Source organism: Lutzomyia longipalpis, chromosome 4, assembly GCF_024334085.1.
Source record: "Lutzomyia longipalpis isolate SR_M1_2022 chromosome 4, ASM2433408v1".
Classification (NCBI taxonomy): Eukaryota; Metazoa; Arthropoda; class Insecta; order Diptera; family Psychodidae; genus Lutzomyia; species Lutzomyia longipalpis.
In genome coordinates this window covers 13,997,191-14,011,087 of record NC_074710.1, presented here as the reverse complement: position 1 = coordinate 14,011,087, position 13,897 = coordinate 13,997,191, and the positions used below count along the sequence as shown (strand labels likewise).

At 35.3% G+C, this 13,897-nt stretch overlaps 4 protein-coding genes across 9 annotated transcripts; 3 read left to right on the top strand and 1 right to left on the bottom strand.

The window, feature by feature from the left end:
* The first annotated feature begins 1,775 nt into the window (after positions 1 to 1,775).
* On the top strand, positions 1,776 to 3,676 carry LOC129794529 (uncharacterized). The gene is made up of 3 exons (XM_055835281.1): positions 1,776 to 1,797; positions 2,175 to 3,194; positions 3,247 to 3,676. The coding sequence occupies exons 1-3, from the start codon at positions 1,776 to 1,778 to the stop codon at positions 3,420 to 3,422; spliced, it is 1,218 nt and encodes a 405-aa protein (XP_055691256.1). The 3' UTR covers positions 3,423 to 3,676.
* On the bottom strand, positions 3,384 to 6,001 carry LOC129796562 (transmembrane protein 68). Its single transcript, XM_055838617.1, has 3 exons — positions 5,888 to 6,001; positions 5,640 to 5,778; positions 3,384 to 5,164 (listed from the first exon to the last, which is right to left on the bottom strand). Exons 1-3 carry the CDS (start codon positions 5,958 to 5,960, stop codon positions 4,384 to 4,386), a joined length of 993 nt encoding a protein of 330 aa, XP_055694592.1. The 5' UTR covers positions 5,961 to 6,001; the 3' UTR covers positions 3,384 to 4,383.
* A 121-nt stretch (positions 6,002 to 6,122) lies between these two features.
* Positions 6,123 to 7,318, top strand: LOC129796563 (stimulator of interferon genes protein homolog). Its single transcript, XM_055838618.1, has 3 exons — positions 6,123 to 6,238; positions 6,305 to 7,117; positions 7,195 to 7,318. Exons 1-3 carry the CDS (start codon positions 6,232 to 6,234, stop codon positions 7,254 to 7,256), a joined length of 882 nt encoding a protein of 293 aa, XP_055694593.1. The 5' UTR covers positions 6,123 to 6,231; the 3' UTR covers positions 7,257 to 7,318.
* Positions 7,319 to 7,358: 40 nt separating this feature from the next.
* On the top strand, positions 7,359 to 13,852 carry LOC129796554 (uncharacterized). 6 transcript variants are annotated; one of them, XM_055838605.1, is made up of 9 exons: positions 7,359 to 8,175; positions 8,798 to 8,868; positions 8,935 to 9,024; positions 9,097 to 9,176; positions 9,261 to 9,479; positions 9,898 to 10,031; positions 10,095 to 10,321; positions 10,662 to 10,893; positions 12,232 to 13,852. In XM_055838605.1, exons 1-9 carry the CDS (start codon positions 7,851 to 7,853, stop codon positions 12,234 to 12,236), a joined length of 1,383 nt encoding a protein of 460 aa, XP_055694580.1. In that variant the 5' UTR covers positions 7,359 to 7,850; the 3' UTR covers positions 12,237 to 13,852. The 6 variants fall into 6 exon arrangements, with proteins under 6 accessions (XP_055694580.1, XP_055694578.1, XP_055694579.1 ...); XM_055838603.1 differs by having other exon boundaries at positions 10,095 to 10,414; XM_055838604.1 differs by having other exon boundaries at positions 8,798 to 9,024.
* Positions 13,853 to 13,897: the final 45 nt, after the last annotated feature.

Below are 13,897 nucleotides of genomic sequence, written 5' to 3'. Positions count from 1 at the left end.
CGTTTTTTGGAATGTGGGGACCCTAATTCGAGCTCATCCCAAGTTTGAGCCCGATCTGACGACTTTCGATTTTGCTCGGTATACAAAAGCTGTGTCTGAAAGAAACACAGCTAACTTTCAGAAGGTAACTGATACAATGGATAAATCGGAATACTTTTATACTTTCCATCGCAAGAAAGGACTCCCGTTAATTAATAAAAAAAACTGCATGCACTACAAATCCATTCATTTTTTTCTGGATATGTGTTTTTCCCGTTTTTCCTGTCGATTTTCAATAATTTCAAATACTTTTCTTAACTTGTGAAAAAGCAATTCAAATATACTCGAGGCAATAAAATTCAATTCACACACCTATCAAAATAATTAAGCAATCTATTGGTGAATGAACAAAATACCCTCGTATAAAGTTCAGACACCTCCGTGAGTTCTTTATCAGTCCCAAAAGTCCCCAAGGCGCGAAGTTATTCAATTTACGTGTAAATCTATACGTAAATGAAGGAAGCTCCTTTAATGTTCAATTTCATTCACTTCGCCTCAACGTAAATAGATTTTGTAAAGTGTATGAATTTAGAGGCTTGGTATATTGTATATAATTTGTAGGTATAATTTTGCGATTTATGTATGTTTATTATAGTCGGAAATATAATTGCATACCATAAAGTAAATTTTGTGTACTCTTCTATGGACAAACACGAAAAACATGAACTACATGTTCTGCATGAAAATCGTAAAAAATAGTGGCGTGAAAAAAATTTAAGGAAACTTTTATTATGTTAAAGAAATATAGAAAATAACTAATAAAACATATCTATAAATTAATGAAAACTTATTCAAATTCTATCAATCTCAATTTCATTTGAAATCCTGCCACAAAATCCTGAATTTCCTAAGTATGGGCACATTATTCTCATTAATTATAATAATTCCAGGAAATTTTCATTTACCATCGAGTTTTTTTCATGAAACTGCAAATCCTTGTTTAGCATGTTTTCTAACTAAAAAAGCACTAAAACATGCACTTTATCTACATTGCTGCTTGGAGTTTCAAGTGTTCCTTTTGTAAAAAATAATGAAGCGCTCTCATTTCTTAGCGTTCCTCGTTATGCTTTATATTTTCTTTGAGACTCCCTTAAGAGTTAAAGGAGTAGTTTATTTGCGTAGTAGAAATGTTCGCGGCCCTAGGACATGGAAAGGTGGTGTTGAGTGTATTAAGAGCATTGCAAGTTTCTACTTCAAAGAGAACCGCGTACTTCGCACCAAATCCATCACCATCGTCCACTTGAATAATCTTACACGACCCGCAAGGGATATTGAAAATGAGTTTTTCAACATTGCAAATAATTTAATCAATGTGAATTTCTTTACGGAAACCCTCATTCGTGTTACTGCAGATAGTGATGTACGTGAAGAGAATTTCGATGAGGAGTTTTTCAAGCCAATCACACCATCTGATTATTTTATCATCGTCACTGATAGTAAGGCAAAGGTATTTTGTACAAGTTCTTGTTTTTTGTGCGTATTTTTAAAGAAGTATTCGTTTGTAGATTATCAGTTTTATCGGCGAAAAACTCATGAAATCTATTGTATGGACTCAGCGTGCAAAGTTCCTCATTCTTTTTAGTAATCTACAACCTCTGTCCTTAGCACAAGGTCTTCATTCATTTGCTGAAAATTTTTTCCAAGAACTGCATACAAAATTCGACATATCCGAGGTGATTAGCGCCTTTGCAACAGACGTCGTTACGTATGATATTTTCACAAGCAAACTTTATCAAATGAATGATGGAGGACAATGTGGTAAGTTTAAAAATAAGTGATTTATACATATCTGACCTAAATAAAATTATAAATAAAATTTTTATAAACAAAACCGACAAAACCAAATCATTTGGATTGCATAAGGGGCCCAAATAGAGGCCTGGGTGCAGTCGGCTGCTCATGCAGCCGCCCCCTTATTTTAATCTAATCTAATCTAAACCAAATCATTTAATTTATTATTAAAATTATAGACTTTTGGATCATTTATTTATTAGTTACGAAAGTTTTTCATTTGTCTGCAATTTTTCAAATGGCAATTTGTTGTTTTTATTTAAGTTAATTTTGTAATTGTAATTGGGATTTATTCAATTGATCATTTTCTCCATTAAGTAAAAACAAATATTCTTTTATTACAGAAAAGATTATGGCTAAATGGTTGACAACTTGTCGCGACGGAGAAATTCGGGAATTGTCTCTCCTCCAAAAAAACGCCCTGGAAAATACTCCAATGACCCTGAATGACTGTAATCTTAAATTCTGTTGCCAAATTTCACCACCATTTGTAAATGAAGGCTGCTCAACTGGGATTGAAATCTCCATGCTTCGTATCATTCAAGCGCAGATGAAATTTGACACAAAAATTCAGTGCACAAATATGAGCCGCGGAGAGATTGAAGATGGTGTGCCAACAAATCTTCTGAATGAGTTGGTTGAAAGAAGATGTGACGTACTCATTGGATCCTTCTTTCCGGACAATGATCTCGAGAATTTCGGGGAATCTGTCACCTATCTAGAGGATAGCTATACATGGTTTGCCCCACTAGCTGACCATAGAGCACCATGGAAAGGACTCCTGGCTATTTTTCTCACTAGCACATGGATGCTCATTCTATTCTCCTTCGTCATGGCTGGTACTATTTGGTACATCCTTGGAAAGTATTCTCAGCATGAGGATCGCCATCATGGCTTCTTTATCCTATGCATGCTCAATGCTTGGCAACTTTCTCTAAGCATCAGTGCAAATAACCGCCCTCAATGTATCCCTCTGCGTACAGTATTCCTCACCCTTGCTCTTTATGCTCTCAACATCAATACCATATACACCTCGAAGCTCATTACAGTATTCACACATCCCGCTTACGAAGATCAAATTGACTCTCTGAACAAAATTCTGACCTCTGGACTACCTTTCGGAGGACCTATTGAATATTTGGACTGGTTCATGAATGATGAACCCATTGATCAGACAATTAGCAAGAGTTTCAACACTTCCATTAACTTTCAGCGTACATTAGAAAGTTTGGAACGTGTTAAAGAAGGGAAGCAAATTCTCCTAGCAAATAGGATGTTTGTCCTCAGTAATCAATACAATTCTAAAATCTTTGGGTTTCCGGAAAATGTCTTTTCCAATCCGATGGAAATTATTACTACCAAAGGTGAGGATATTCTTGTATTTTTAAAATTAAATAATAATAATTTTTGTCTTAGGCTTTCCCCTTCTGTTGAATTTTAATGACGTCATCAGCATTCTCAAGGACTGTGGAATTCTTTTTAAGCTATACAACGACTTCATATACAACATCACAATAATTTCACAGATAAAATCACCCTCAAAAAACGGTGAGTTTGTTGTAAAATCTTTTTTTTTTTATTTTCATTATTAAATAATTAAGTAAAATAGCGACAAAAATAATTTTGTAAATACAGAAAAGGATACTGCCTTGACTGTTAATCACCTCCAAGGAGCCTTTATCATCCTCATGTACGGCCATTTGCTTAGCTTCCTTGTGTTCATTGCCGAACACATCCGGCAAAGGTGGTTCGCAGTATGAATAAATACAATAAAAAAAATGGCGAGGGTATTTCTCCCAAAAATCTTACAGAGTTGAAAATAAAATAAAATTGATCTATATACGTATTAGAATCGAGTAAAAAAGAAATTCGATATAATATATTCACGTTGGAATTTGCCTAACTTTAAAAGATGGCAATGGTCTAAAAGTATCTAAAGGGTGTGATCACAGAAAGAAAAAAATAGTTTAAGGAGTTTACTCGTTCCTGTATTAGTATTTCTGTCTTATTTGAGGAAACAATCTGGACTCGCATAATTAGCCGAATTAGCCCATACAGAAAAGAGGAAACTCCATTCGTAAAATTTTTTCAGCTAGAAGTATAGAAGAATTAGCAACAGAAATCGTTAAAGCAATCAAGATGTTTAACCAAACCTCATAATGACCCCAACCAATTACTCTTTGTAAATTAATATTATTACTTACAATCTCTGGCCCTTCCTTCATACCCATTTTTTTTTTAATTTTGTTATTAACGTTTTATTTTTTATTATACTTAATGTTTATAAATTTTGAAAAAATTGGTAATGCAAATGGAATTCTTTTTTTCTGTTTTAACTTAAATTCTCCAATTAATATTCAAAAGTAAAGGTATGAGTTTTCATATAATTGCATGCTAAGGTTTCTTTTACATTTAAAAAATATATTGGCGCATTTTTTTCCTTTGATGAAACTTTTACGATTGTTAAAAACTCATTCTTATCTGTGATCCGAAACGGTCTTTTTTGCACTTCTGTGTTTTATTTTTAGTTTTTGTAAACGAATTTTTGTGCTCTCAGTCGGTTGCTTTTCGTTTTCGTAAAAAACTAAATCTATCGAGCAGAGCATGAAAAATCCCACCAGGAATTCTCTGATGTTTATTAATTAGTTCCTCAATTGCAAAGGCAGTCTTCTGCTTAAGTTCTTCCGGCGTGAGATTTGGATCATATGGAATAGGTGGACCCAGAAAGGTACGTAATTTAACGGGAAAACCTCCATAAATCGGTCTCAAGGGGATATGCGTGGCATTGTAGAATTTAATAAGCCACCGCCTCATGATACCCACCGATCGGAAGGCTTCTCGTAAATTTTGAGTGAACATAGGAATGATGGGGACACGTGCCTCGAGGGCAACTTTTGCAAATCCAATGCGATTTTTCCACAGTAATTCATAGCAGTTATCACCGAATTGGGCTTCGTATACACCACCCGGAGAGATGGCAAGAAGATTCCCATCACGTAGTGTTGCTGTGCACGATTGAATAGTGCCAGGGCTTACCTTGCAGGCATCACTGATGATTCCCCAGCCAGGGATTTTAAAGAGAAACCGATCAGCAACGGTGTAAATTAAGCGATCTTTAGCTAGGAGAACGCGTGCAACAAAGTAGTACATATCAATGGGGACGGCACCATGGTAGTAGACAATGAGTGCTGGTCCTTCAGTCGGCAGATGGTGCAGGCCATTAACTTCATAGCCATGGTAGAGCCACGCATGGGCATCCCAGACTGCGGAAACAATTTTTCGACCAACGTTCCAAAAGTCCAGATCACTAGACACTGCTTGCATGATGATTTGTCTACAAAAAGAATTTATAATATCAATTATATGGATTTTTGCTGTTTTAATATATATATTTTTTAATTTTTTTGGTATACAAAAATTCCAGTAAAAGTTCTGCATACAAAAAAACATTAAAAATTCTAACTTCTAGTTCTGGATTAGTCTTTATTTTGTTTAATTTCCTTATCTCCCTAGATATTGCGAAAATTCCTCAAATCCTTATCACTATATCTCGATAAACTATCGCGGTATATTCCGTATGAGTAGGTCCGTTTGAGTCAGGATGGATGTTTACGCAGAAGAATAGAAATCTTTATCTATAGCAATCAATTCGAGTATAAGTAATGGCTTGATAAGAGAAATGTTCTGGCGCTACTCATCAATTTTAGGAAATTTCTCTATTTATACCGAAAGCAATTATGCAACAGCAAAAGGGGGACAAGTTTTATATGTAAATCCACGTGTACTTACGAATCTGCAAAATTGCTTACCTGTGCAATTTGTAAATGTAGAGAAAAATTGAAGTGAAATAAATCAGTCCAACGAACACCAGGGGTAGCATGAAGGTGATTACTAGGGGCGTAAGTAGTCTATATAGCCATATTGAGTAGTCCAGATCGATGTATTGACCTGCAAGAAACAACAGAGATGGAGTAGTCTAATTGATGTAATTCCTGTCCTGACCATATGCTCATTTATGAAAATCCTCATTTGAATAAAATTATGCTTCCTTGTTTACCTAGAAAATCTCCAAAGTATCTGAGGAAAGACGCGTTGCTTTGGGCTTCCATTTGGGATTGCAGTGGACTCATCACACAATTCCTGGTACAGTCACATCATCCACTTCCTGACCAACGGCGGTTTTGAAGTTTTTCTTGGGGAAAATTTAAGAGGAAACTGGTCTTTTGTGTTTTTATGTGGCACTATTGACATTGAAAATGACATCAGCTGGCAAATTCTAGCATATTTCTAGCACTTCAAAAGTTGACTCGGATGGCTTCTGTTCCATAGGAATCATATTCCACCAAATAATCAGAGTGTATTAAACTTTACTGCCAATTTGGGCAGCACATCTAAGCTCAAATGCAAGGTAAGTATAAGAATAATCAAAGGATTGATTTGAAAATTGTTCTAATTATGTAAAAAATAATTACAGAACTTTCACTGCATAATGTTATCTTTCTTCTGACTCTTGTGTCTACCGGAAAGTTTCTCTGGTACTTGATTCACTTCATCAGGGATACCATTCCGCGCAAAAATGATGTAAATAGGCAAGCTAAAATGTATTTTAATGATAGCTGGCCCTATTTAATCATAATGACCTGCCAAATGGTCTATTATATTTCTCTTGAGAAATACGATGATCTTTGCAGTTTTACTATATATTCTGCTATATATGCCACTATATTGTTCCTCTGTCAGAACTGGGATGATAAAACGCTCTTAGCTAAGAAAATATTCTTAAGAAATTCTTATGATTTGGATCGTGCAAGTGGAATGGCAGAAAATTTCTACCACGGATACCTCAACATAATTCTCCCTCACAGGGGAGATGGAAATAAGGGGATCGTGGAAAGAATCAATGACTTTGAAGACAAAGAAGGTATTACGATTCCAGTAAAGAAGCTTCTATTGGTGCTTCCCAGGGATCTTTACTTTCCTCCATTGCTCTCTGATGCAAGTAACAAAATTCAAACAATCGCTAATCTGGAAGGAACTAGGCGTGATCGAGCAGGAACGACAAATCGTATATACAAAAATTCGGTATATAAGCTCCTTCCCCAAAATTACTATGTCGTGGCAGAAGCAGCAACGCCCCTTCTCTCCTTCTATGAAGGAATAAAAAACCAGGATAGTGAATCAAAGATCCTGGCTGAAGAAGTATACGAGAAATTTTGCAAATATATCGAGGATCTCTTGAAATCTAGTCCAGAATGCCGAGATTTGATCATCCCTGTACGTGTGCCAAGTACGTGATAACAATAAGGATTGTATTCAAAATTTTTAGTTTTGTTTAAACTAATTTTTGATTTACTTACCATGCAGATAGAGACAGCGGAGAGAGTGCAGACTTGGCCAAAATCCTTTCAGATGTGATTGAGAAGTAGCTCCTTCCTCCACAATCTTCTATGGACCATTACCAACGGGAAATAAAATTTTTTATTTTGAATTTTCACTTTTCTTGTAGCTGTTACAGCTAACTTCACATCACAGTAAAATCTGTCAGTCTGTCAGCAAATTTTATAATATCTCCTGCGGAGAAAAAAAAGCAAAATGCTGGGAAATTTCTAATAAAACAGTAAATAAAGTAGAATTAGATGATCCGTAGTGAGGCGTGAGTGTCCGTGAATTCCGTGTATGGGTGAAGATTGTGAAAATATACCCAAAGTCGCGTGCAAAATTGTCCGTGTACGTGATTTTTTCGTGATAGTCATGGCGATAGACTTGTTTCAGTGAAAGTGCCAAAAAAACACATTTTGAGCATTTTGTGGTGCATACTGCCCACTGCATTGGGTCATTTGAGGCCCTGTGTAAAGATTGGCGTCATGCCCAGGGCGTAGTGTGATACAGTTTCGTGTCTTTTCCATGCGTTTTCCGTGAAGAAAACACCCACGTCAAATAGGAAGGTCTCTTGTTGGGAGTGATAAGTGGGCTTTGGCCAGAGAGGTAAAATTTCGTGTGTGTTAATCGCGCAAGGTGATATGGCTGTGCCTCCACCACCTGCCCCGCCAGCGCCACCGCCGCAGCCTTTAGCAAAAATTGGTGGTGGCTCAACGGGTGGAGATGCCCGGAGTGCGCTATTGCAGTCCATTCAGAAGGGTACAAAGCTCAAGAAGACCGTCACTGTGGATAAAAGTGCTCCCGTCATTTCTGGGAAGCTCGTGTCGAACAATGCAAGTCCAGCACGACAACCAGGAAGACGTCCGGATGGAGTCGATGGAGCTCCAAGGGCAGATTGGCCCAAACTTGCGGGGATATTCGAGGGAATGTCATCAATGCCAAAGCTTAAGCCTGTTGGTGCGAGGGGTAAGTCTTCGTTGCAAAACATAGAAACTTCTCACAGGTCAGGGCTTCCGGATGTACACATCCGGAAGACAAACAAAGGAACTTTCTCAACAAAGGCGTGATGGAGAGGACAAAAGTATTTGAAGCGATAACTCTCAAGAGATTCTCATTAAACACCTCTCACGACAATTCCGTGAATCCAATTCTCAATCTCCCCCATTTTCTTGCATTCCATCAGGATTTCTAATGACCATTGACCCATTTATAGGACAATTTGTAGTCCATGTGCATGATTTTGTGAACGCGCCTCAAGGAGATCACATACAAATCTTTTTGTCGCGCGCATTAGTCATCAATGACTCCGAGGCACTTGAAATGATGTCATAAAAACTGCTTAAATGCCAGGCAATTCTCATTCGCTCCAGCATGGTGATTGTCAATGCATGAGACAGTCGCAATGCTGCAGCGTTGGGGGCTTTTTCTCTAAAAATACTCAATGTAAAAATTCTATTTTTGGTTCAATTTTGCACCCCAAGATGCTAAGAATATTTTAAATTATTGCTTATATGATTAAGCAATGAAGAATGATCCTGAATATTGAGTAAAACATAACGGTTTTCCCTTTCTTTGTTTTTTTTTTCAGGAGTTGGTCAAGTGAGTCCGGTGTCACCAGCGCGGGATACGGTGGATGCTGAGGCGAGCCGGAATGAGAGGGTAAATGATAATGTAGCTCTGGATTTTAATTCTGAGCTCACAAAACATTTAACTCTAAAAAAGCAGAAGCAACAGCAGCAGAAGAGCGTTACGGAAGCTAATTTGAAGATCAATCGAGGTCCTCCCCCAAATCCGCCGCTTAAAACAAGCACACTTGTAAGACAATCTTAATGGGGTGGGCACATGCTAGAATTATTTATAAGCAACCTGTTTTCTTTCCATTTACAGACACCTCCGGACATTGAATCTCCACGAGGGGGTTCATCGCAATCTCCGGAAGCGAAAAGACTCCAAAATATAATTTCAGGGTTAGTTTATAGGCATATACCCTTTGTGATCAATTAAAAAGTACATACCTTTTTTATGCTCTAAATATTTATTCTTTCGATTAGGCAACCTTCAGGAAATGGGGAGAGTTCCTCAGTTGGGGTATCAAGTGGAGCTGTGGCCAATAAATCTTCCCTTTTCAACACGATGGCCAATCAAGTGCATCAGGTGCAGAAACCAAATCACGGAAAACCAAATTTGGCACCAAAACCACCCGGAGCTCCACCAGGAGGTGCCCCTGGAAAAACCTCTGTGGCAAGGCATCACAGCATGAAGTCACCCAGGTACTTAAAAGCCCTTCCTTAAAATATTTATTTTTATTTCTTTTTGCTCTTTTGTGTGGTGCAAAAGTTGTGGCGTAGCACGCTAAGCAAAATGATGAGAGTCGATTGGAAAAAATTAATAGATAAAAATAATCTTTTATGCTGCTGCGCCTTAACCGGGATGGAACGTACTATTTTTTCGAGCTCACTCGAGACACGTGAGATTTTTAGTTTGGAATATAGTGTGTGTTTTATTTTTCCACTTTTTCTCTTCCATTTCAATTTAATTTTTTTTAAAAAGATATAAACACTCATAAGATCTACACGGTCCTATCCCAAAGAAAAACTCACTATTTTTCTATCAAACATCATGAATGTGGTGAAAAGGGTGAAAAATAATGAGAGTTGATGACATTCTCTGTGAATTCCTTTTACATAGATCACCTCCGGCGACGCCGTCGAATCTTGGTGGACCTGTATTCCCAACAGGCAGTCATTTTGGGACACTTCGAGGGACGCAACAACTCTTCCAATCGTCACAAGAGTCCATCCATGTCAATGGAAGGCCCTCAGGTATGTTTGCAAAAATGCATCTTTGTCGAATACTCTCATCATTTTTTATTGTTGCCCCTACAGGACGTCCAACTGTTGCTCCACCACCACGGCCACCTGCTAGTCGACCGCCTCCACCACCAGTTCGCAGTATCTCCAATACAAATCTCTCCAATCTTCCTACAAATACCCTCTCCACCCCAATTTCCGATCCACAGACTACGTCATCGTCTTTGAACAATGTTTCAGCGCTTAAGGAACAATTACGGCATCAAATCCCCGGCGGTGTAGTCAGACCCAGCGAAACCAAGGTTGTTACTGCGGTAAATGGGAATGTTGCACCCCCATTGCCACCACATAGAACGTGTCCAGCGCCTCCGCCACCTGTCACGCGACAAGTCAATGTAATTTTGTGTGCCTCTGTGTCCATTTTTTGTGCTATTGCTTATTCTTGTAACCTCTAATCATATTACTTTGTGCTCTTATCATACCACATGTCTTATCGCAAACCTTATCAGTTTACCTTCTGCTCTGTGAAATATTTCTGCAATTTTTATGAGAATTTTGTTTGACTATTTTACCAAGAAGTCTTTTTGTAGAGTTGGGTGTGTGTGTTCTTTTAAACTAATTTATTGATTTACATACTTATAGAACGCCAGTAACGTTCCTCCAGTTCCGCCACAGAGGCATTCTTCCATAAGATCATCAACAGGAGCAACAATGAGTGATAATAGCGAGAGCATAGGGAATGGAAGGATGGTGATTGATCTAGAGGCAAGATTCGCCATGAGATTCCATGCCGTTACGGATTTTCCAAAGCCATCACCATTTACGAATGCACCCAAAAATTATGCTAGCTCCCACACGAGCAGAACATCCAATGGTATGTACTGATGACAAAAAAAATCATCCCTTCACCGAGGGCAAATCATTTAAGGTCCATTGCATGAATGGGGAGCATGATTCAGTAATTCAATAATTTCTTATCTTGTTAAGTGTAGGAATTTCTTTTTTTTTGTTTTATTGGTAATCTACGGAGCTCAAGGAGCTTTTTATGAAGGGCATTTGATTGGATTTGATGAGAAAGAATTTTACAGAAATTACATGTCTGTATTAAAAAAAATTAACCCATTTGACGTTATAATTTTTCATTTGTAATAAATACATACCTATGTATTCCAACAATTTACCGATATCAACGATTTCCCAATATATTAAGATTTAGAATTACAATGGGTAAAATAAAACAAAAGAACTTCATTTACAGCTTTACATTAGCGTGCATGGTGACGTTGTAACTTTTACAATAATTTTATTTGTCATTGTCTGATGGAAGAATATGATAACTTCTATGTTAGGTATCATACATTACTAATAGGATAGTCTAAAATTTATACAACTCGCTATGAAAATCAAAAAAATTAAATGCCCCTCATAAGTTTACAAGTCGTGTATATTATTATTTTAATTAATTCCTTCCGCTTTAATTTCTGAATGCAAATTATTATCTCTGCATTTTGTTTGGTTATTCACAAATGTATATGAAGCCTTGTTTGCAATTTAGTGCTCTTTATTTTTTTTGATTGCAAAATAATTTTTGCGTGAAATGAAGAGCAATATAAAATTGCAAAGAGAGTTTCAACTTTAAAAGTTATAATTTTTAGTTTATCATATGTCTAGAAATTTATTTTTTCTATATTAAAATTTTCATGTAAATAGTTGGTTGTTGCGTAGTTCTGTTTTCCTATTTAGTTGGTAAAAAAATGCGATATGAGTGAGAGAGAAACCCACAATTTTTTATCATTTGCAATGCATTGCGATAAAAAAAAGTTGGAGAATCGCGCAAACAACGAGCCCCAATGCCTCCAATTCAGCAGCAGTGTTCACCAAAGCTCAATGATATAAGTTACTTTTCGCGTGAAATATCAAATTTCTAGAGACATTTAGCACACTTTACATGGGTCTGGTTCACATTTTGGAAAATACTTTGGAGATTTACAACAAAAACCATATTCTAAACCTACCATTAAATTTTGTTCTTTTATTTGTAAATAATTGGCTAAGAAATTTTGGAAAAGGGATAAGAAATTCTATACTTATTGAAAAGAAAACAGAATGTACATAAAAATCAAGTTTTTTTTTTCATCACCTCTTACGTACATATTTGGTTTATTATTTGGTTTACAACAATTCTTTCTTTTTTTTTGTAATATTTTTCTAGGGTAAGAAAAAGGTATTTAACCATCGAATGATACTTCCATGGGAAAAGCATTTTCCTTCTTAAGAAACCTACCCAAAAATCACAAAGAATAGAAGAATACAAAATGAAAGAAAAAAAAACCTATATAAAAAAGCCTGTAGGATTCATCGAAGTGTGAAAATCCTCAACACTAAAATGTAATAAAGTTTAGATAAAAATATTAGAATAAAATATAATAGCAATTAATATTAAGTGAAAAAAATGTTTATAGTGTAGATAAACAAAAAGGTATTCCAGATTGTAATTAGTTTTTCATTTAATAACTTTCATTAAAATTTCTTCACAGAGCGACTGTAAATAATAAGATATGTAAATTATTTTTAGGAAAAAAATGCGCAAAAATAATTCTAAAAGCACATAATACAATTTTTGAAATAGAAACAATTAGGGATTTTTATGCTTTTTATGAGAAAACCTCCAATTTAAAGAAGCAATAAGGACACCACGTTATTAGAGAAGATTAAAAAGAATAACAAGAAACTTCCTATCCAATTTTGCAATAAGATCAGCTGATGAGAAAAATCAGCAAATATTTCTTTCAAAATGCACACCATGACGTCAGTGGCATTCATGGTGCATTTAAAGACATGACGTCATTGTTTCGTATTCAGCAACCAAGAAATCCTGGTTTAAAGAATTTGTTTTGAAATTTTAAGAATTTTTAGTTGCAGAATACGTTCCTTTGTTTGCATTTTTTATAAAATGTTATGGAAGTTTTTTCATTGATTTATTTACAAGAATACATGAGCCCCAATAACCCCAATTGATTCATTGAATATATATAGATTTTCCATATGAGAAATGAGTAAAATCATTTGATAAATTGCGAAACTTTTTTTTTCATTCTTTTACAATTTCATAATTTGGGCCAAGTAAAAAAAAATAGAGATTGATTAAAAAAAAACTTAAGCTTATTTTTTTTTTAATTTGTGATGATATGGATTGCGACTTTGAGCTTTTTTTAAGCTATTATTTATCCTAGTTTAAATATAAATACGTATAATTATGTCTATACAATACATTTATATATCCCTTATTTTCATTCGCTCTGCTTTAATTGATGAAACATTAAACTGATTCAAAAAATTCCTCTTTCATTTTTTTACTCTTATGTATTATTTTTTTTAATATATTTTATTGAGAAGAAGGTTGTACTTAAATATCACGGAAGCATTTTTTATATTTTTTTTTTGAGTGTTATGTAAGAAAAAAGATAATAACTAGAAAAAAATCCAACTTATTGAACAAATCATACCAACTGTTAACCGAAAAACATAAAAAATGTGTGAGAGGAATTATTAATTAATTTAGGGATGAAGAAGTAAAAAAAAAAAGTTTTTATTTAAATAGTTTATAACTATTATTATTACTTATATTGCCTCTTATCTATTACTAATTGTTATATATTTTTTTAATATTTTGATGAAAATATTATATTTTCGCCAGTTACACAGACATAATAGCAATTTGTATTTTACATTATTATTTTTATTCTTTATGGCGATGTTATCGGAAGTTTATAATAAATTTAAATACTAGTCAAATGAAAATGATTAACAAATAAAACATGATAATCCAAAAATATTTGTTTTTTATTAGGTACAATTTACAGCTTGAATGTTAAAAA